The 23168-nt window shown below is 40.3% G+C and overlaps 1 protein-coding gene across 5 annotated transcripts in view; it reads right to left on the bottom strand.

Moving 5' to 3' along the window:
- rps6kc1 (ribosomal protein S6 kinase polypeptide 1) overlaps positions 1–23168 on the bottom strand; it is a 178060-nt gene that overhangs the window by 16960 nt on the left and 137932 nt on the right. For all 5 annotated transcript variants that reach the window (XR_011886825.1, XR_011886824.1, XR_011886826.1 and 2 more), the window contains 2 exons: positions 1963–2045; positions 1773–1868 (listed from right to left, as the gene is read on the bottom strand). Coding sequence is in view for 2 of the 5 variants with exons in the window: in XM_072265149.1 (XP_072121250.1) it covers positions 1773–1868; positions 1963–2045 (179 nt within the window). In the remaining 3 variants the exon portion in view is untranslated. The remainder of the gene's footprint in view (positions 1–1772; positions 1869–1962; positions 2046–23168) is intronic.

The raw sequence follows: 23168 nt of genomic DNA on the forward strand, positions 1-23168 counted from the left end.
TGCAGACACTTGAGAACAAAATCTGAGATGACATTTCAGTGATGTAATAATAGATTCTGAAAATATGACTTCAGGATGAAATACTAAAACCAGACACCTCTGGGCTGTGAGGTGGAAAAGAACTAACGTATGTGTTGGTTTGAAGAAAAATTGGTGGAGTTTGCTCCTAGAAAATTTTTAACCAACTAATAATCACTACCACTGTAGACACTACAGAACTTTGCTGCACATCAGTTATCAGCTGTGTTTAGCTGCACTACAGAAGGACCCTGCTTCAAAAGTACTTCATTGCATATAATGCATTTGAAGAGATCCTTGAGTTTGCATAAGAAAATTATTCCATGCTTCAAAGCGGGTGTTAATCCAGTCATGTGTTGTATATGAATTCTCTGCAGGAGGATCCCATTGTGTGTAAATCCTAAAGAGCCTAACACAATAGAACTCTACAGTGGAGACAATGCTCACAAAGTGCATACAAATGTCTTCACTTCACTCTATCAATTGGAGAGTGAATGGGAAGGGGGGAGGACTGAAAAATCTCTGGGGGAGGAAGGAGGAACACTGAGAAGGATTGCTTGTGTGCCTGACCACATCCATAAACCAGGTCTGGCTGGTCTCTTTCAACTTGAAATATGCAAAGAACAACCAATCACCCCTTGGTAATAAATTTTATTTAATTCCTTCCCTCAGTATGCATGAAAATATAAGCATTTTATTTTAGATAGAATTTTTAGAAATAATCTAAAAAAAGGAAAAAAATCTAATATTCAGTTTCTCTATCCTGTGTCCACCAAAGTAAAATACACTAACATTTCAACAGGGAATCATTCACTCCACCTTTCAAAAAGCAATACTTGTCACTGAATAATTAAGGTCAATTGTAGCACCTTTCTCAAGCAAGACTTACTATTGGTCACAGGCTGCACATTGATTACTGATGACTCAATTCAACAATGTTATGTATCCTAAAGGGGTCGTTTTCTGAATAACTGGTATGTGATTATTGATAATATTGCTGAGCTCGGACAGCGTCTTCCTATCTTATGTAGATACATACCCCACAATTGGAAAAAAAAAGCCCACTACTATTGTCGAGCTGAAGGTTAGTTGTACTATGGTCCAAACTCCAATTTCCTAAAACAAAAAAATTCCAAAGAACAACATTGCAAAATTTGGTTAGGCATAACTCAGCTCCACTGAGCCCTAATGGAAGCTCACGGGTCTGAAATTGTAGCTAGTTTCTCAAAACTTGTCAAGTATTTTTATAATTTTTTTTGTTCTGCTTTACTCCAAGCTTGGATTTTGGGGGACATAAAAGTCAGCATTGATCATTACCTTCTCAGAAATAGAAGGCATAGTCTACTTTTCTCTTGCCTGCTCTTCGATTCAATGTGGTGATGCTGGTGTTTTAGCTTGGCATCATTTTCCAGTAGTAACATTCTTTAATCTAACAGTAACAACGTCCCTTAATCTAATGGGCTCTGCATCAAATATAGTCAGCCAATGACCCACTGCAGGGCTTCTGGGTAAATAAGTTATTTTATGATTGAATGGCTGACCCCTAAGAAACTATCTACTGCTTACAGCACCTGAACCAGAGGAATCATCATCCCAAAGCTATTCAATTAAAACCCATAAGAATTTTGTATGTTTCACCCTAAAAATAATGGTCAGATTCTTACTCCTCCACAACAGGAATAAACACAATTACTTTAGGGAACATGGTCTCAGTATAACTACACAGGAAAAATTTTGTTAGAATAGGCAATTACCTGTTGTACCACAGATCTAGCTTCCTTTGATATGTGATCTGGCAGGTTTAGAGCCGTGTGTGTATTTATTCCAGCTGGATGGCACTGAAACAGAGGCTGTAACAAAGAAAATCAATTGCCATCATCAAGCATTATTTTAACATACAAACATGTGAATATATAATCCAGTTCATAACCATGTTATACTCACTTTACCAGTCAAGAGTTCAAATAAAATTGCACCTAGACTCCACCAGTCACAAGCCTCAGTTTCTTCTGCTATCCCACCAATCTCTGTAGAAAATAGTTAATATATAGTTTAAACTAGAGCTTTAATTCAGTTGCACAATCTAATCAGTAATGAGCATGTTCCTTGATGTCACATCCTAGATTTTCCAGATGACTTCTATACCAGCCAGTAGTTTCACAACTGGATAGTCTGAGAATTGCAGAAAGACCATGACTCACAAAGAATCAATCTGGTGAACTTTCTCTGCACTACCTCTTGAGCAAATATTTCTTTACTTGGATAGGGTGACCAAACCTGTACACAATGGTCCTAAAGAAGAATCTCAGCCCAAAATGGCAACTCATGTCTACAAATACTGCCTGACCTGCTGAGTTCCTCCAGCATTCTGTGTGTGTTGCTTTGGATTTCCAGCATCTGCAGACTTTCTGATGTTTACAATACTTGAGATGCAGTTTCATTGGAGTTCTACATAACTATAGCATGATATCTTATCTTTTGTACTCAAATTTAACATAAAGCCAACATACTTTACTTTATTACTTTATACTTCATTGTCGCCAAACAATTGATACTAGAACGTACAATCATCACAGCGATATTTGACTCTGCGCTTCGTGTTCCCTGGAGTACAAATCGATAGTAAATATTAAAAATTTAAATTATAAATCATAAATAGAAAATAGAAAAAGTAAAGTAGTGCAAAAAAAAAACGAGAGGCAGGTCTGGATATTTGGAGGGTACGGCCCACGTCTGGGTCAGGATCCGTTCAGCAGTCTTATCACAGTCGGAAAGAAGCTGTTCCTAAATCTGGCCATACGGGTCTTCAAGCTCCTGAGCCTTCTCCCGGAGGGAAGAGGGACGAAAAGTGTGTTGGCTGGGTGGGTAGTGTCCTTGATTATCCTGGCAGCACTGCTCTGACAGTGTGTGGTGTAAAGTGAGTCCAAGGACAGAAGGACATACAGCATGGTAATGAGCTATTTGGCCCACTGAGTTCACACCAACTATCAAAAACCCACTTAAGCTAATCCTATACTAACCCATTCTCTCCACAGCTACATCCATTTATGCAGGTTTCAGACCCATTTCTCTGAGATAAATGAGGAAGCCAGAGTGCCAGAGGAAAACCACATGGGTCACATGGACAATGTGAAAACTCCACACACATGGGACCAGAGTTCAGGATTCAGTCTGGGTCGGTGAAGCTGTGAGGTGGACAACAGTCACAGTGAGCTTTCTTCAGCACTGTGCTGATGAAAAGTCATTGAACTGCTTCATATTGCATGATCTGAACATTTCCAGTAGACGCTGACTTTATTTCAGTTGTGCACTACCCTAAGCAACACACACATATTCCCTTCATCTCAACCCAAAACATCAACTGTTTACTCTTTTCCATGGATGCAGCCTGACCTGCTGAGTTCCTCCAGCATCTTATGTGTGTGTTGCTTTGGATTTCCAGCATCGGCAGATTTTCTCATTGTTTGTGCACTGTCCTATTTGTTTTTGTACTTCCACGAAAAGCATTATACTTTATTATAAAATGACAGATTTGATTACTTAATTGATTAAATTTAAATTCCAACCTGGAACTGACTTCAAACTCTATCAACTGCATTCTGAATTATTAGTCCAGGTCTTTATGTTTTTATCCAATAGCGCCAACACTATAATCCTAAATCCTTAGGAACAGTACAACTGGAAAATGTTGGTAAGCAGCATGATTTTGCGTAACTGAATGGATGAACAGAAATCTGTGACTATGACCCCAAAAAAGTTGACATATAATAGTGTACATGTCAACAGTGTGATGAGTTGTGTATCCTATGAACATCACTCCATTAGGAGCAACAACTTCAGAAGTATACCTCAAAAGATTAAGATACATTTTAGCAACTAATGTAATTCTACTATTCCCGTCCTTGTTTCTGATAGTTATTTTAATATTCATAATTTGTGACTAAAAGAGCAGGCAGCAGAAAGGCTATGCATGAGGTAGTTAGCAGGTGGCATGCTTGATCACACCATGGGATGGAGCCATACTAATCTTAAGTAATTAAATAAATCTGATTCAGACCAAATTCACAGCCAGATTCACTTCTTGGAAGCTGGCCTCAAGGCCTTGGAACTCCCACCCTCAGACCACCCTTACCATTTGGGAATCCCTTCTTTGAAATCTCTCAGGGTTTGGCAAAGGGCTCTCCAATGACCATGCTGCAGATGTATACCTGTGGACCCAGAAAGAGTTCAGAAACAGGTGAATTCCTGAAACTGATCTTTTGTCTTTTCTGGCCAGTAGGTTTCCACCGCAGAACGCCAAACAACATAGGACTTCTTTTGCTTAAACCTTTAAAGATGGTAAAGATGGAATTAGAACATAGAACATAGAATAGTACAGCACAGTACAGGCCCTTCGGCCCACAATGTTGTGCCGACCCTCAAACCCTGCCTCCCATATAAGCCCCCACCTTAGATTCCTCCATATACCTATCTAGTAGTCTCTTAAACTTCACTAGTGTATCTGCCTCCACCACTGACTCAGGCAGTGCATTCCACACACCAACCACTCTCTGAGTAAAAAACCTTCCTCTAATATCCCCCTTGAACTTCCCACCCCTTACCTTAAAGCTATGCCTCTTGTATTGAGCAATGGTGCCCTGGGGAAGAGGCGCTGGCTGTCCACTCTATCTATTCCTCTTATTATCTTGTACACCTCTATCATGTCTCCTCTCATCCTCCTTCTCCCCAAAGAGTAAAGCCCTAGCTCCCTTAATCTCTGATCGTAATGCATACTTTCTAAACCAGGCAGCATCCCATTAAATCTCCTCTGTACCCTTTCCAATGCTTCCACATCCTTCCTATAGTGAGGTGACCAGAACTGGACACAGTACTCCAAGTGTGGCCAAACCAGAGTTTTATAGAGCTGCATCATTACACCGCGACTCTTAAACTCTATCCCTCGACTTATGAAAGCTAACACCCGATAAGCTTTCTTAACTACCCTATCCACCTGTGAGGCAACTTCAGGGATCTGTGGACATGTACCCCGAGATCTCTCTGCTCCTTCACACTACCAGGTATCCTGCCATTTACTTTGTACTCTGCCTTGGAGTTTGTCCTTCCAAAGTGTACCACCTCACACTTCTCCGGGTTGAACTCCATCTGCCACTTCTCAGCCCACTTCTGCATCCTATCGATGTCTGTCTGCAATCTTTGACAATCCTCTACACTATCTACAACACCACCAACCTTTGTGTCGTCTGCAAACTTGCCAACCCACCCTTCTACCCCCACATCCAGGTCGTTAATAAAAATCACAAAAAGTAGAGGTCCCAGAACAGATCCTTGTGGGACACCACTAGTCACAATCCTCCAATCTGAATGTACTCCCTCCACCACCACCCTCTGCCTTCTGCAGGCAAGCCAATTCTGAATCCACCTGGCCAAACTTCCCTGGATCCCATGCCTTCTGACTTTCTGAATAAGCCTACCATGTGGAACCTTGTCAAATGCCTTACTAAAATCCATATAGATTACATCCACTGCACTACCCTCATCTATATGCCTGGTCACCTCCTTAAAGAACTCTATCAGGCTTGTTAGACATGATCTGCCCTTCACAAAGCCATGCTGACTGTCCCTGATCAGACCATGATTCTCTAAATGCCTATAGATCCTATCTCTAAGAATCTTTTCCAACAGCTTTCCCACCACAGACGTAAGGCTCACTGGTCTATAATTACCCGGACTATCCCTACTACCTTTTTTGAACAAGAGAACAACATTCGCCTCCCTCCAATCCTCCGGTACCATTCCCGTGGACAACGAGGACATAAAGGTCATAGCCAGAGGCTCAGCAATCTCTTCTCTCGCCTCATGGAGCAGCCTGGGGAATATTCCGTCAGGCCCCGGGGACTTATCTGTCCTAATGTATTTTAACAATTCCAACACCTCCTCTCCCTTAATATCAACATGCTCCAGAACATCAACCTCACTCATATTGTCCTCACCATCATCAAGTTCCCTCTCATTGGTGAATACTGAAGAGAAGTATTCATTGAGGACCTCGCTCACTTCCACAGCCTCCAGGCACATCTTCCCACCTTTATCTCTAATCGGTCCTACCTTCGCTCCTGTCATCCTTTTTTTCTTCACATAATTGAAGAATGCCTTGGGGTTTTCCTTTACCCTACTTGCCAGGGCCTTCTCATGCCCCCTTCTTGCTCTTCTCAGCCCCTTCTTAAGCTCCTTTCTTGCTTCCCTATATTCCTCAACAGACCCATCTGATCCTTGCTTCCTAAACCTCATGTATGCTGCCTTCTTCCTCCTGACTAGATTTTCCACCTCACTTGTCACCCATGGTTCCTTCACCCTACCATTCTTTATCTTCTTCACCGGGACAAATTTATCCCTCACATCCCGCAAGAGATCGCTAAACATCGACCACATGTCTATAGTACATTTCCCTGCAAAAACATCATCCCAATTCGCACCCGCAAGTTCTAGCCTTATAGCTTCATAATTTGCCTTTCCCCAATTAAAAATTTTCCTGTCCTCTTTGATTCTATCCTTTTCCATGATAATTATAAAGGCCAGGGAGCGGTGGTCCCTCAGATGCTTACCCACTGAGAGATCTGTGACCTGACCCGGTTCATTACCTAGTACCAGATCTAGTATGGCATTCCCCCTGGTCGGCCTGTCCACATACTGTGACAGGGATCCATCCTGGACACACTTAACAAATTCTGCCCCATCTAAACCCTTGGAACTAATCAGGTGCCAATCAATATTAGGGAAGTTAAAGTCACCCATGATAACAACCCTGTTATTTTTGCACCTTTCCAAAATCTGCCTCCCAATCTGCTCCTCTGTATCTCTGCTGCTACCAGGGGGCCTATAGAATACCCCCAGTAGAGTAACTGCTCCCTTCCTGTTCCTGACTTCCACCCATATTAACTCAAAAGAGGATCCTGCTACATTACCCACCCTTTCTGTAGCTGTAATAGTATCCCTGACCAGTAATGCCCCCCCTCCTCCCCTTTTTCCACCCTCTCTATCCCTTTTAAAGCACTGAAATCCAGGAATATTGAGAATCCATTCCTGCCCTGGTGCCAGCCAAGTCTCTGTAATGGCCACTACATCATAACTCCATGTATGTATCCAAGCTCTCAGTTCATCACCTTTGTTCCTGATGCTTCTTGCATTGAGGTACACACATTTCAGCCCTTCTACCTTACTGTCTTTACGCCATTTATTCTGCTTCTCTTTCCTCAAAGCCTCTCTGTATGTTAGATCTGGCTTTACTCCATGCACTTCTTTCACTGCTCTATCGCTCTGGGTCCCATCCCCCTCACAGATTAGTTTAAACCCTCCCGAACCATGCTAGCAAACCTACCTGCAAGGATATTGCTCCCCCTCGAATTCAGGTGCAACTTATCCAATCTGTACAGGTCCCATCTTCCCCAGAAGAGATCCCAATGATCTAAAAATCTAAAACCCTGCTCCCTGCACCAACTCCTCAGCCACGCATTCAACTACCATCTCCTCTAATTCTTACCATCTCTGTCACATAGCACTGGCAGCAATCCTAAGAATGTCACCCTTGAGGTCCTGTTCTTCAGCCTTCTGCCTAATTCCCAAAACTCACACTTCAGGACCTCATCCCTCTTCCTGCCTATGTCGTCGGTCCCAACATGTATCACGACTTCTGGTTGCTTTCCCTCTTGTACCAGGATGTCGTGCACCCGGTCAGAGACATCCCGGACCCTGGCACCCGGGAGGCAACAAACCATGCGGGTGACCTTCTCACGTCCACAAAATCTCCTGTCTGTTCCGCCTGACTATAGAGTCTCCAATGACGACAGCTCTCCTCTTCTCCGTCCCACCCTTCTGCACCACAGGGTCAGACTCAATGCCAGAGGCCCTGCCACCATGGCTCACACCTGGTCGGTCATCCCCGCCGACAGTATCCAGGACGGTAAACTTATTATTCGGGGGAATGGCTACAGGGGTGCTCTGCACTACCTGTCTGCTCACCTTCGCTTCCCCCCTCAGACTGTCACCCAACGACCTGCTTCCGACAGCCTTAAATTAAAACCTTAAATATTGAATGAAATAGGTTTTAATGAGTGACTCATTCCCATCAATCTGAAACATTAGCTCTGTTTCTCTACAGACAGATGCAGGATGACCTGTTGAGTATTTCCAGAAGTTTCTCCTTTTTTATCGGGTTAAATCTAAAGTCTGATATCATTTTTTTCAATCAGGAAATGCCTTGACAGAGTGGATGTGGAGAAGATGTTACCCAAGGTGAGGGGGTCTAAGACCAGAGGACAAGTCTCAGAATAGAGGGCTGTCCTTTTAGATTGGAGATGAGGAGGATTTTCTTTAGCCAGAGAGTGGTGAATCTGTGGAATCCGTTGCCACTGGCGGCTGTGGAAGCCAAGTCATTGGGTACATTTAAGGCAGAGGTTGAGAGATTCTCAATTAGAGCATGGAACATAGAAATCTACAGCACATTACAGGCCCTTCGGCCCACAATGTTGTGCTGACCATGTAACCTACTCCCGAAACTACCTAGAATTTCCCTAGCACCTAGCCCTCTATTTTTCTAAGCTCCATATACCTATCCAAGAGGCTCTTAAAAGATCCTATTGTATCCGCTTTCACTGCCACCGCCAGCAGTGCGTTCCACACACCTACCACTCTCTGTGTGAAAAACTTACCCTCAACACCCCCTCGGTACCTATTTCCAAGCCCCCTTGAGCTAACCATTTCAGCCCTGGGAAAAAGCCTCTGGCTATCCACACGATACACCTCTATCAGGTCACCTTTCATTCTCCATCACTCCATGGAAAAAAGGCCAAGTTCACTCAACTTATTCTCATAAGGTATGCTCCCCAATCCAGGCAACATCCTTGTAAGTCTCCTCTGCACTCTCTCTATATTATTCACATCCTTCCTGTAGTGAGGTGACCAAAACTGAACACAGTACTCCAAGTGGGGTCTGACCAAGGTCTTATATAGCTGCAACGTTACTTCACGGCTCTTGAATTCAATCCCATGATTGATGAATGCCAACACACCATATGCCTACTTAACAACACTGTCAACCTGCACAGCAACTTTGAATGTCGTATAGACACAGACCGCAAGGTCTCTCAGATTCTCCACACTGCCAAGAGTCTTACCATTAATATTATATTCTGCCTTCAAATTTGACCTACCAAAATGAACCACCTCACACTTATCTGGGTTCAAGTCCATCTGTCACTTCTCAGCCCAGTTCTGCATCCTATCGATGTCCCGCTGTAACCTCTGACAACCCTCCAGACTATCCACAACCTTTGTTTCATCAGCAAACTTACTAACCCACCGTTCTACTTCTTCATCCAGGTCATTTATAAAAATCACAAAGAGGAGGGGTCCCAGAACAGATCCCTGTGGAACACCACTGGTCACTGACCCCCATGTAGAATACCAACCATCTACAGCCACCTTTACCTTCTGCGGGCATACCAATTCTGATCCACAAAGCAAGGTCTCCTTGGATCTCATGCTTCCTCACTTTCTGAAGGAGCCTTGCATGGGGAACCTAATCAAGTGCCTTGCTGAAATCCATATACAGTACATCCACTGCTCTACCTTCATCAATGTGCTTTGTTACATCCTCAAAGAATTCAATCAGGCTTGTAAGGCACAACCTACCCTTGACAAAGCCATCCTGACTATCCCTAATCAGATTATGACTCTTCAAATCCTCATAAATCCTGCCTCTCAGGATCTTCTGCAACAATTTGCCCACTACTGAAGTCAGACTCACTGGTCTATAATTTCCTGGGTTACCTCTACTCCCTTTGTTGAACAAGGGAACAACATTTGCAACAATTAGTCAGGGCATGAAGAGATACAGGGAGAAAGCAGAAGATTAGGGCTGAGAGGGAAAATAGATCAGCCATGATGAAATGGCGGAGCAGACATGATGGGCCAAGTGGTCGAATTCTGCTCCTGTATCTTATGGTCTTATTATTTGGAGATTCATTAAAATAGGAACTGCTTAAATTTCAGCAGCCCGGGGAGCTTAAACAAACATATGACAACAGGAATAGGAAAAGGCCACTCTGCCCCTCAAACTGCCTTGTCATTCAATATCATCATTGTTATTCAACTTATGTCAATTATTCATCAACCTCAGTTTCATAATCTTTTAAAAGTGTCTCTACTACCTCTTCAATGATTTATCCTCTCCAGTCCTTTGGGGAAAGAATTTCAGAGATTCACTACTCTGCATGATGTTCTTCAATTTTACATTACCTTCCCCTTCCCCAATCGTGCAACAATGTGCTCTCATTCAAAGTTCCCCAACTAATAGAAACATCTTATGTCTACCCTGTCATTACAGCTAAGGATCTTTTACAATTCTGTAAGATTATTGCTCATTCTTCCAAAATTCAAAAAAGGTCTCATTTCTGTAGCTTCTCGTAACATTGTTTACTCCTTCCATTTTGCATAATCAGATACTATGAAAACAAGCTCATTGGCAGTTGGGTCTTCTTTGTTGGATATGAACAACCATAATGCCCAATAAAGGTGGCACCGACACATATTACTTCAGCTGTATGTACGATGAATTTACATGTACTGCTCTGAACAAAGGAGCTGGTTGTGGATTACAGGAGGAATGGAGACAGGCTAACCCCTAGTGACATCAGTGGATCTGGGGCTGAGAGGGTAAACAGCTTTAAGTTCCTCGGCATCCACATCACCAAGGACCTCACGTGGTCTGCACATACTGGCTGTGTGATGAGAAATGTACAACAGCGCCTCTTTCACCTCAGACAGTTGAAGAAGTTTTGTATGGGCCCCCAAATCCTAAGAACTTTCTATAGGGGCACAATTGAGAGCATCCTGACTGGCTGCCTCACTGCCTAGTATGGGAACTGCACCTCCTGTAATCGCAGGACTCTGCAGAGAGTGGTGCAGACAGCCCAGCACATCTGTAGTTGTGAACTTCCCATGATTCAGGACATTTACAAGGACAGGTGTGTAAAAAGGGCTCGTAGGATCATTGGGGACCCGAGTCACCCCAACCAGAATCTATTCCAGTTGCTACCATCCAGGAAATGGTACCGCAGCATAAAAGTCAGGACCAACAGGCTCTGGGACAGCTTCTTCCACCAGGCCATCAGACTGATGAACTCACGCTGATTTGTGTGTACTCTACATTACATTGACTGTTCTATTTATTATAAATTACTATGATTGCACATTGCACGTTTAGACAGAGACATAACATAAAGATTTTTACTCCCCATGTATGTGAAGGATGTAAGAAATAATGTCAATTCAATACACATTTACTTGCAGGAGGCAAAAGTCTCCATACACCACCAAAAATCACTACTGGCTTTATGAAACAAACTTAACACAAATAATTTTAATTTATATTCATTTTGAGGACAAAACATTATTTAATTCTTGATTATTATTGAATTCTCAAAAGCGGAACCAGCCAAGGTTTCCCTGTAGAACTGGCATTTTGACACATTCCACAATTCCTGAATCTACTATGATAAAGAACAGCCAGAATACATTTTCACATATGGCCCACAGGAAATCTTTTACATTCTTAATGTGAATGGGTTAACTAGCAGTGTCTTATTATTGAAGCACCGTGCACTTGTTGCTGGGTGTTTTATATCATTTGAGTCAGAGCCAAATAAATGACAATGTCAACTTCGAAAGAGGAAGACTGGAGTTGAAGTAAAACATTTCTCAATTCTAGGCATGGTGAGGGAACTTCTGTTTTTAGATGAAGGAGTTCCACCTGTCCTTTAAGAAAAATGTTTTCATGCAAAGGAAGAAACTACACACTTCCCACTAAGTCATTGCAGCTTCCCCAAAAGAGTCCACATCAAAACAGGTTATAGAGACCAAGAGATGTCATTAATTATTTAGCTTAGCACACACTTCAAGTGACTTATTTTGTTCAATTCAGTAAAGAAAGAACAGCTTTTTCCATTTCAGAAAACAAATCTATTGTTCTTAGAAATATTATCTTAAAGAACATCCTCTCCTCTTCACAGCTACTTCCCTGTAGTCTTGAATACCAAGCAAAGCTCATCTGTTTACTCCCATTTTTAAACAAGAAAGAATTAAGCTGGTCCAGAAGTAGCATTAACTGCAAAGTTCTTTAGTCTCAAAAAGGTATGTTAAACAGGCAATTGTCAATATCATAAAATCCAGTTTTAGTGTCATTAGTTAAACCCACTGTCAAAAGCAGAGCAATTTAAGCTGTGGGTACATTGATGATTAATTCCAGTTTTTAATCTGTGGTAATATTAATCATTACTTCTCAATGAAAGACCTTTAATTTGAATACAGAGAAAACAGTCTAGCAGTTGGGAGGGATTTCATGGTTGAATTTCGTCCTCTTTTGCATGCACCAAATGAGCGATGTGATGACACACATGCATTGAACTCCGCTCTAGATGTTCAGTTCCATTGACAAATGGAATAGTATTTCAGAAGCATATTACTCATTTAGCATATACAACAGAGGAGAAATTTCTTACCTTCGGCTGTTCTCTATGTATAACCTACTGAATCACTCATGATTGATGAAGGTCATTTACCCCACCTTAAATGTTCAAATCGGCTGCCACATTTCGTACGTTACAACAGTGACTGGATATAAAAATGCATCATTGGCTGTACATCACTTTGGCATGTCTTGAAAGGAAAATGAAAGATACTATGTAAATACAAGTTGTTTTCCTTAAATAATTTTAGAGTTCAGAAATCCATTCCAAGTATTGTTCACAATGTAAAAGCAATCTCCTGATATCAAGCCCAAGGATACTTTTTATTTGCTTCTTTGTACTATGTTTCTTTATACTTTCAGAGCTTAAATTTATTCAACTCATTAAGACTTGATTTTGCTAATTTTGCCTTTCCTTTCAGTACGTGCTGGCAAACAGCTCTGACTGGCAATTTTTTAAATACAATTTCCTGACTTGTACCTGTACAATTTTAATCATAACTATCTTGAACTGGTATTGTTATTTTATCTTTGCAGTTCCATTGATTTTGTTCATTTCTGCTCTTCATTGGTTGCACAGGATAAGACTGAACTGACAAAGACACTTTCAATATCAACTACAATTTCAATGTTACACTTTTTACATTTTATATTTATCCATCCTATGTTCAACAGTTTACACTGCCCACATTAAATTTTATTTGCTATTGTTCAGCCCAGTCATAATCTGCTAAAATCTATCTATTCTTTCTGGGCACTGAGTTTAACCAATTTGCATGGAGTTTCCAAGTCATCATTATAAAATTAGAAACAGCAGTTGTCCCAAAGCTGACACAGCCCTCCCCACATACATATTGTATTACTGAAATTAATTTTCTGCTCTTTATTCAGTTTATTTTATATATACCCAAACTTTGCTCTCAACCTTCACTTTCATTTGTAATTTTCAGTTAAGCTTACATTTTGAAAGGCAAGTAAGCGCCATGATTACTATAGCTGGTTTGACCTGTTACTCCTCAAGAAACAGCAGAGGATCAAATAAGATCTACTCCACTTGAAGCTATATTAACTTTTTTATTAGGTTCTTATATAAATAAACAAATTTCATTACTCTATTTGGTACCAAAGTAAGCCTAATGAGTTGACAGATCAAAGTAACCATGCTGACAACACTATTCAATATGTAGGCAATATCAACCTACTTACAACCACTAGCATTTTCAAATCCATTTACCTGCATCACCACTGATTGTAAAATAAAAATAAGAAAACAAAACTACCTTGTAAATATCAAAACACTAAGATATGCAATGCCTCTATCTGTAGTTCTTTCAGCTAGAAATAGAAATCTTGGAAGGAGGTCTCATGAACCAGAATAGATTAACTGCTGTATGAAGATTGCTTAAGTGCAAATTTTTCCCCACTCGTATTTTAAAATGGCATCTTTCCTGTTACTGGATGTCAATATTGTAGTACTCTGGGGATTAAGAACGTAAAAGCATAATATAAAGATTAAGAACATAAAAGCAAGGTCTCCCAAAATCTATTTGCAACAGACAGAAAAGCAAAATTTCTCTCACTTTAAATACTACTATGTAGTCACATTACTTAGTACTTATTTGACCTCTTCACCTTTCCCTTTAAAATAATATTCTCTTATACTTAGCACCTTTTTGCTACATTTCAGGCATACTAAATACTTGCCTCTTCCAATCAAGCTTCTACATAGACCCAGGAACCAACAAAGCCACAGGGTGCAGTGTCCCATATTCAATTACACAGTATATAGGTTAATGTGACTCAATCATTTCTCTGAACAAGTTCCCTCAACATCCCTCCACTAGAAAATTGATGCCTATATTTGCTCCCACCTCAATTTTCTGACCTCTATTGGCCCGTACTGTACAAAAACCTGATAATAAATAGATCAAAATAAGAATATTAAGACTGAACTTTATATTTGCATTTCATATTGATGCTGGAGGAAAGATGTATAAAATTAGCTGGGTCAAATTAAAGTAGTAGCATACGGACTCCCAGATAAATTCAAACAATCAAGAGGAAAGAGCCAAATAATTGCAATGATAGGTAAGGCTTTAACCTGTAAGGTGGTGATATATTTGAGCAAGCTAAGCATATGCTGAATGCATCTGGATGTCAGGAGCAGAGCAACATTGCCATCAAAATAAAATCACCTTTCGCCTTCACGCAGTTGTAAGTTTAGTCTAGATACAAAAATAATCTGCAAAAACTTCTGGTAACTTTAATATTCCAGTTTTATGACACTTTCAAAAGAATACTCGCATTTGTGCTTACCAAAATGACAATTCTGTCATCTCCCATTTTGAATGTTGGTAGAGCAATTAGCCTACATTTTTAATTCTACTTCATTTCAACTCAATTCCTTTTCCCAGGCAGCACAGGTGTCCTATCTGCTGTTCCCTCTGATATGCAAGCAGGATAATTGGGCTTGGCTTCTCATGAACTATTTCAGAAATATCTGGAATGTCACCTTCTAGAGATGATTGTAGATAGTATGCTAGTTCATTTCAAAATTATAGCAAAACACAAATTCATGATGTTACATTTATACAAATGTGTAAAGCAGTACTTTACAAACGGAGCAAATTTATTCAGCTGCTGAATTAGATTGCATTAGGCAAAATCCTGGTTATGAGAATACATGCCTCTGAAACAAGAGGCATATCAGTCTATTCTCAGTTTTTATAATGGGCTGATAACACACATCTGAAGGTATTTGTTACATGAATGTGGGTCACTAACAAGTTATTAATAGCACACACTACAAGACAAAAGGGTACAAGGTCACCTTAGATTACTGAGATGTGCTGTCATCTGAAAAATAATAATTTAAAGGGGAGGAGCAGAAACATATTTAGAAACTTGTAATGTGCAAGAAGCTAATGTCAAAATCCATAAATAGAGCTAACTTGATCTTATAAAAATACAGCTTTTATTCTCTTCCACTGTTATACTTACCCTCTCCAATCTTATATATTTCAAATGCTTAAATGCCAGACAAAAAATTGATTGTATAAAACTACCAGATATATTTATACACCGCTTCTTCAAGTTTCAATGGATATGGATTTTGTTGCATGTATGCATCTTTAAATATATAACACTGAATTAATGCTCCAACTGGGAGCTTTCAATATTCTCATACTGGAAAGTCAGAGTTAATGGGCCTTCTGCACTTAAGTATTTAATCCTGAGTCAATCTGTAACATCTTCTGTCCAGTTAATAATTTACTTCAAGGCTGTTGTGCCAACTGTTCTTTTCTGTGAACACCAGTTATGTGCATTGCTGACAGTAATTTCACTAGTGGTGCATGACATCTCCTGCAGGCTACTTGCTGTTATTACAGCTCTTTCCAGAAAGCTGTATGACTGCCTGGTCTGATTCTTGCTCGCATACCATCGACAGAAAGAAAAACCTTCATGAAGCTGTCCACAACAGTTGTTTAAAAAACTGTTGAAGTTTGTTCTGATCCCAACCATTTCAAGAGGTGAAAATTAACCACCTCTTGGATAATAACTTAATCACACAGTCTGACCAAATGCAAGTAATGTTTCTCCAAAGAAAAACGTAGCATTGACAGGTTAAACAAAACACTTAAATACGAACCATAAATCCAGTAGTTCTAGATAGTAAATATTTTAATTAATCTATCAACCAATTATCAGGTTGGCAACTCTGGGAATACAACAGTTATAGAGTCATATGGCGCAAAGGCAGACCCTACATCCCATCATGTCAGTGCTACATATTCAAAGTAAATTTATTATCAAAGTACAGATGTTACAATGAGATTCATTTTCTATCAGTTATCTACATGAAAAATAAAGAAATACAATAGGATTTATGAAAAAATATACATAAAGTCAGACTAACAATAAATGTGCAAAAGACAAATAGTGCAAATAAAAAAATCCATGTACTGACACTGCGTGAGAGGTTGTTGAGGCACCACTTAGCAAGATTTTCATTCTCTTTCCCATATTCTGCTCCGTTATTGCCTTTAATTCTGCCAGCAACAGTGATGTCATTAGCAAACTTACAGTGGTGCTAGGAAGTTTATGAACCCTGCAGAATTTTCTCAATTTAAGTATGACCTAAAATGTGATCTGATCTTCACAGAGGTCCTAAAACAAGATAAGGAGAACCCAAATAAATAAATAACACAAAAAAAATTACACTTGTTCATTTAGTTATTGAGGAAAATGATCCAATATTACACGTATTTATTGGAAAAAGTATGTGAACCTTTGCTTTCAGTAATTGGTGTCACCCCCTTGTACAGCAATTAAGTTCAACCAAACATTTCCGTAACTGTTTATCTCCTTGCACATCGGCTTGGAGGAATTTTAGGCCATTCCTTCTTACAAAACTGCTTCAGCTCTGGGATGTTGGTGGGCTTCCTTGCATGAACTGCTTGCTTCAGGCCATTCCACAACATTCCTATAGGATTAAGGTTAGGACTTCGACTCGGCCATTCTAAAACATGAATTTTCTTTTTAAATCATTCTGTTATTGAATTACTCTTGGCGTTCGATCATTGTCTTATTACATTACCCAACTTCAATTAAGCTTCAGGTGACAGACTGCTACCCTGACATCCTCCAGTAAAATGTCGATACAATTTTGAATTCATTGTTCCCTCAACAATTGCAAGCTGTCCAGGCCCTGAGGCAGCAAAGAAGCCCCAAACCATGATGCTCCTTCCACCCTGTTTCACAGTTGGGATGAAGTTTTGGTGCTGGTGTGCAGTACCCTTTTTTCTCCAACGTCTCAGTGTGCATTTCTGCCAAAAAGTTCAACTTTTGTCTCATCTGTTCTCTTTATTTAGTCTTAGGACTTGTGTGAAGATCTGATCACAGTTAGGTCATACTTATGCAAAAATAGAGAAAATTCTACAGGGTTCACAAACTTTCTAGCACCACTGTAAATATGGCATTGTATCAAAGTTCAAAGTATATTTACTATCAAAGTATGTATACATTATTCAACATTGAGATTCGTCTCCTTACACCCAGCCACAAAACAAAGAAACCTCAAAACAACCCATTTAAAAAAAGACAATCAAACACCCAATGCAGAGAGAGAAAAAACAAACCATGCAAACAATAAAAGTAAGCAAATAGCACTCAGAATATTTAGCGACATTAGATCCATTATTTTCTATATCTTCGGTGATTCAAGTATTTGACTAGATGCTTCTTAAACGTCGTGGGAGTATCTACATTCATTAATTCTTGAGATCGTATAGTCCAGACTCCTAACACCTTCTGTATGAAAACGAGTCCCCACAGGTCTCCTCTGAACAAAGACAGGGGCTAGTGGTAGGGCTGTTTCTCTGATTGGAGGTCATAGAGCCATAGGTACTATAGCACAGAAACAGGCCCATTGGCCCAACTATTTCATGCTGACCTAATCCTCTGCTTAGTCCCATCTACCTCCACCTGGATCATATCCCTCCAAACTCCTCTCATCCATGTTGCAATGGAAACTCCATCCACCACTTCTGCTGGCACCTTATTGCACACTCACCCTCTGCATGAAGAAGTTTTCTCTTTGAATATTTCACCTTTTACCTTAAATCTATGACCTCTAGGTCTAATCTCACCCAACCTGAAGGGGAAAAGTGTGCATAAATTCACCTTACCTATATCTCTCTTAATTTTGTATGTCTCTATAAGATCTCCTCTCATTCTCCGCCACTCTATTGAATAAAGTCCTAACCTATTCAAGCTTTCCCTTTAACTCAGGACCTCAAGTCCTGGCAACATCCATATCATTTTTTTTTCTGGACTCTTCCAAGCTTATTTATATCTTTCCTGCAGGGAGGTGACCAGCACTGCACACAATATTCTAAATTTGGCCTCACTAAAGTCTTATACAACTTCAACTCCTGTAACTCAATGCCATGATTTATGAAGCCTGATGTGTCAAAAGCTCTTCACGACCCTATTTACCAGTGATACCACCTCCAAGGATTAATGATCTATATTCTCAAGTCCCTTTGTTCTGCTGCAACCCTCTGAGCTCTTCCATTTACAAACCTTGCCATGGTTTGTCCTTTCAAAGTGCAACAACTCACACGTGCCTGCATTAAGATGTGTGATTTGTGGTATTCCACAAGAAGCAGTGCTGGTATATTTGATGACACTGTAGCTGATTGGATTAGTAAATTCACAGATGCACAATAATTACTGGCAAGTTGTGGATAGTGAGGAAGGGTGTCAAGGATACAGCAGGATAGAGGTCAGTTGGAAATATGGGTAGAGAAATGGCAAATGGAGGTTAAGGAGGACAAATATGTTATGATTCACTTTGGGAGGTCAAATACAAGAGGAAAGTACTGAATAATTGGAAAACTGATGTACAGAAAAATCTTGGGGTGCAAGTCCTTAACTTCCTGTGGATAGGATGATAAAAGGTGGCATACAGCATGCTTACCTTCATCAGTCAAGGCATTGAGTTGGGAGGTTGCAGTTGTACAGTATCGATAGAAAATAGTCAAACCCCACCTCCCCTTGGAAGTTTCCATGTTTTATTGCTTTACAATTGAATCACAGTGGATTTAATTTGGCTTTTTTGACACTGATCAACAGAAAAAGACTTTTGTGTCAAAGTGAAAACAGATCTCTACAACATGTTCTAAATTAATTACAAATATAAACACAAAATAATTGATTGCACAAGTATTCATCTATTTTAATATGACATACCAATTCATCACTGGTGCAGCCAATTGGTCTTAGAAGTCACATAATTAGTTTATGAAGATCACCTGTGTTTCAATTGATTGTATTAAAAATACACCTGTATGTTAAGGTCCAGCTGCTGGAGAGTCAGTATCCTGGCCAAAACTACATCATGAAGATAAAAGAACACTCCAAGCAACACCACAAAAAGGTTATTGAAAAACACAAGTCAGGACATGGATACAATAATATTCTCAAGCCACAGAATATCCCTTGGAATACAGTTAAGTCAAACATCAAAAAATGAAAAGAATATGGCACAGCTGTAAATCTGCCTAGAGCAGACCATTCTCAAGCACTGAGTGACTGTGTGAGAAGGGGATTCATGAGGGAGGCCACTGAGAGACCTATGACAACTCTGGAGAAGTTACAAGCTTCAGAGGCTGAGATGGGAGAGACTTACACATACAACAACCATTGCCCTAGATGCTTCACCAGTCACTGCTTCATAGGAGAGTGATAATGAGATAGCCACTGTTGAAAAAACTCACAGGAAATCTTGGCTACAGTTTGCCAGAAGGTATGTGGGAGACTCTGAAGTCAGCTGGAAGAGGGTTCCATGGGCTGATGAAACCAAAATTGAGCTTTTTGGCTATCAGACTAAATGCTATGTTTGTTGTAAGCCAAAGACCACACATCATCAAAAACACACCATCCCTACCGTAAAGCATAGTGTGACTGCATCATGCTGTGGAGGTACTTCACTGCAGCAGGCCCTGGAAGGCTTGAGCAAGTAGAGGGTAAAATGAATGCAGGGAAATCCTGGAGGAAAGCCTGATGCAGTCTGCAAGAGAACTGCGACTTGGGAGCAGACAATGACCCCAAGCATAAAGCCAAAGCTATACAGGAATAGCTTAAGAACAACAAAGTTAATGTCCTGGAGTGGCCAAGTCAAAGTGCAGACCTCAATCCAATTGAGAATTTGTTGCTGGACTTGAAGAAGACTGTTCACTCACAATCCCCATCAAATCTGACAGAGTTTGAGCAGTATTGTCAAGAAGACAGAGGGAAAATTGTACTGTCCAGCTGTACAAAGCTGATAAAGACCTATCCACACAGACTCGGCTGAAATTGGTGCCAAAGGTGCATCTACTAAAAACTGAACAAGAGAAAATCTGCAGATGCTGGTAATGTGCAAATCTGCATATTTGGCCCGCTGAGTTCATTCAGCATTTTTTGTGTGTATTGCTCTACTAAACACTGACTTGAAGGGGGTGAATACTTATGCAATCAATTATTTTGTGTGTTATATTCGTAATTAATTCAGATCACTTTATAAATCTGTTTTCACTTTGACACGAGTCTTTTCTGTTGGTCAGTGTCAAAAAAAAAAGCCACATTAAATCCACTGATTCAATGTTGTAAAACAATAAAAGATGAAAACTTCCGGGGGGGGGGTGAATACTTTTTATAGGAACTGTACAATACTTTAATTAGATCGCATAAGCAATACCCCATGCTGTTACAGAAAGGATGTAGAGGTATTTCAGAGGCTGCAAAAGAGGCTCAGCAAGATTTTATCTGGTTAGAGTTATTAAACTATAAAGAGAGGTTAGACAAACTTGGATTGTTTTCGCTAAAGTGACAGAGTCTGAGCAAAAACCTGATATAAGTATATGAAATTATGTAAGGCACAGATAGGATACAAAGTCAGAGTCCTTTTCCTGTAATTAAAAATGACAAAAATTAGAGGGTATAGGTTGAAAGTGAGAGGAGAAATTTGTGAGACAAGCTCTTTTCTTTCAGAGTGTGGTAGATGTCGGGATCGAGCAGTCAAGGAAGGTGGAAGAAACAGATACGATAAAATCACATGCAGAGAGACAGCATTGGTTGGATTGGCATCATGAGTTGTGCTGTGCTGTTCTAAGTCCTATAAGCTTCCAATCTTTCTCCTGAAAACCATGCCCTTCTGTCCTAGGCACCTCCCTATGAGGAAAAAGATACCTTACTTTCTATACTATCCATCACCTCATAGTTTTATATCCTTCTATCAGATTACCCTTCAGCCTCCTCCACTCCAGTGAAAACAAAAGCAGCCTGCCTGGTTTTGCTTTAGAACTGAAATGCTCCTATCCAGGCAATATCCTGATGAATCTCCTCTGCACTCTCTCACGTGCTTTAGTATTCTTCCTATAATGTGGTGAGCAGAACTACACACAATACTTCAGGTGTAGCCTACCTAATGTTTTATTAAGTCCAAGTCATATACTCTATATCACAGGGAATGAGGGAAGTATCCCAAAAAGTTTCTGCACAACCCTATCCACCTATGGCTGCTCCTCTCAGGGATCTAGGGACTAAACCCCAAGGTCCCTTTGTTCATCAACTTTTTCTGGGCCTCATCTTTACTGGATTTTCATTCCTAAGGTGCATCCTCACACTCATCTGGATTTTTTTTATTAAGTGCAATCGTGAACAATAGCCAAATCAGAAATGCTGATCAAGTCAACCAGTTCTCAAAGAGAACTCTGATAGCCCAATCAGATGGTTCACTGCGGCTCAGCGGTAGAACACAAAAAATCTTATGTACAATTAAGACACATTAAAAAATAGTAATACTGGAGTCATGATGATCATGATGAAGTCTGCTGGAGAGAGACATTTATACACATGCTGTCCTCCATAATTCAAAGAGATTGAAGGATAAGGTTGCAGGGTGACAAAACGCGGCGGGAGCACTTGGAACTTATTAAATTATATATATATAAAATTTCACAGAAATGAGTATTACAACCAGGGATTTTGATCAATTTAACTGACAATTTTTATTTGTGAATCCATTTTTTCCACAGTGGAGCCCAAAAACAGGGAAAATTATAAAGCATTAAAAACTAGAGATTAAAAGACTTAAATGTCAGCAGTTCAAAAGTATTCATCCCCCTTTGCTCAGTACTTAGTTGAACCACCTCTCGCAGCTATTACAGCCAGTATTCTTTTTGAGAAGTCCCTCTTAGCTTTGCACAATGTGATGGAGCACGATTTGCCAATTCCTCCTTGCAAAATTGCTCAAGCTGTGCTAGATTTGTTGGGGAGCAGTGGTGGACAGCAAGCTTGAGGTTTTGCCAGAGGTACTAGATTGGGTTAAAGTTAGGACTCTGACTGGGCCACTTAAGGACATTATTTTCTTCATTTAAAGCCACACCATAGTTGCTCAGGCAGTGTGATTTGGGTTGTTGTCCAGCTGAAGGACAAACTTCCTCCCATTTTAAGCTTTCTGGCAGAGGCTAGCAGGTTTTTATCCAGAATCTCTCTGTATTTAGCAGCATTCATCTTCCCATTAATCCTGACCAGATTTCCAGTCCATGCTGCTGAAAAGCAGTTCCATAGCACGAACCTGACGAAGGGTCTCGGCGCGAAATGTCGACTGTACCTCTTCCTAGAGATGCTGCCTGGCCTGCTGCATTCACCAGCAACTTTGATGTGTGTTGCTTGAAATTCCAGCATCTGCAGATTTCCTAGTGTTTCCATAGCACGATGCTAGCTCCACTATATTTATCGTAGGGATGGAGTTACCTGACTGATGTGCAGTATTAGATTTATGCCACACAGTGTTGAAGACAAAAAATTGCACTTTAGTCTCATCCAACCTCATCTCTACAGTATATCCTAAGTGAAACTTGGCAAAGTCTTGATGGTAAGGATATTTTTTTTTAACCAGAGCTTCTTCCTTGCCACTCTTCTGATAATACCCCTTTTGTACAAGGCTTGGAGATTGTGGAGCCATGAACGTCATCTCCAGTTGCAGCCACTGACTTCCGCAGCTCACTCAGAGTGACTGTTGGCGTCACAGTAACCTCTCTTACAAGCGCCATTCTTCTCTGGTGACTATGTTTAGAGGGGT

The sequence above is a fragment of the Mobula birostris genome, chromosome 8 (assembly GCF_030028105.1).
Source record: "Mobula birostris isolate sMobBir1 chromosome 8, sMobBir1.hap1, whole genome shotgun sequence".
Lineage (NCBI taxonomy): Eukaryota > Metazoa > Chordata > Chondrichthyes > Myliobatiformes > Myliobatidae > Mobula > Mobula birostris.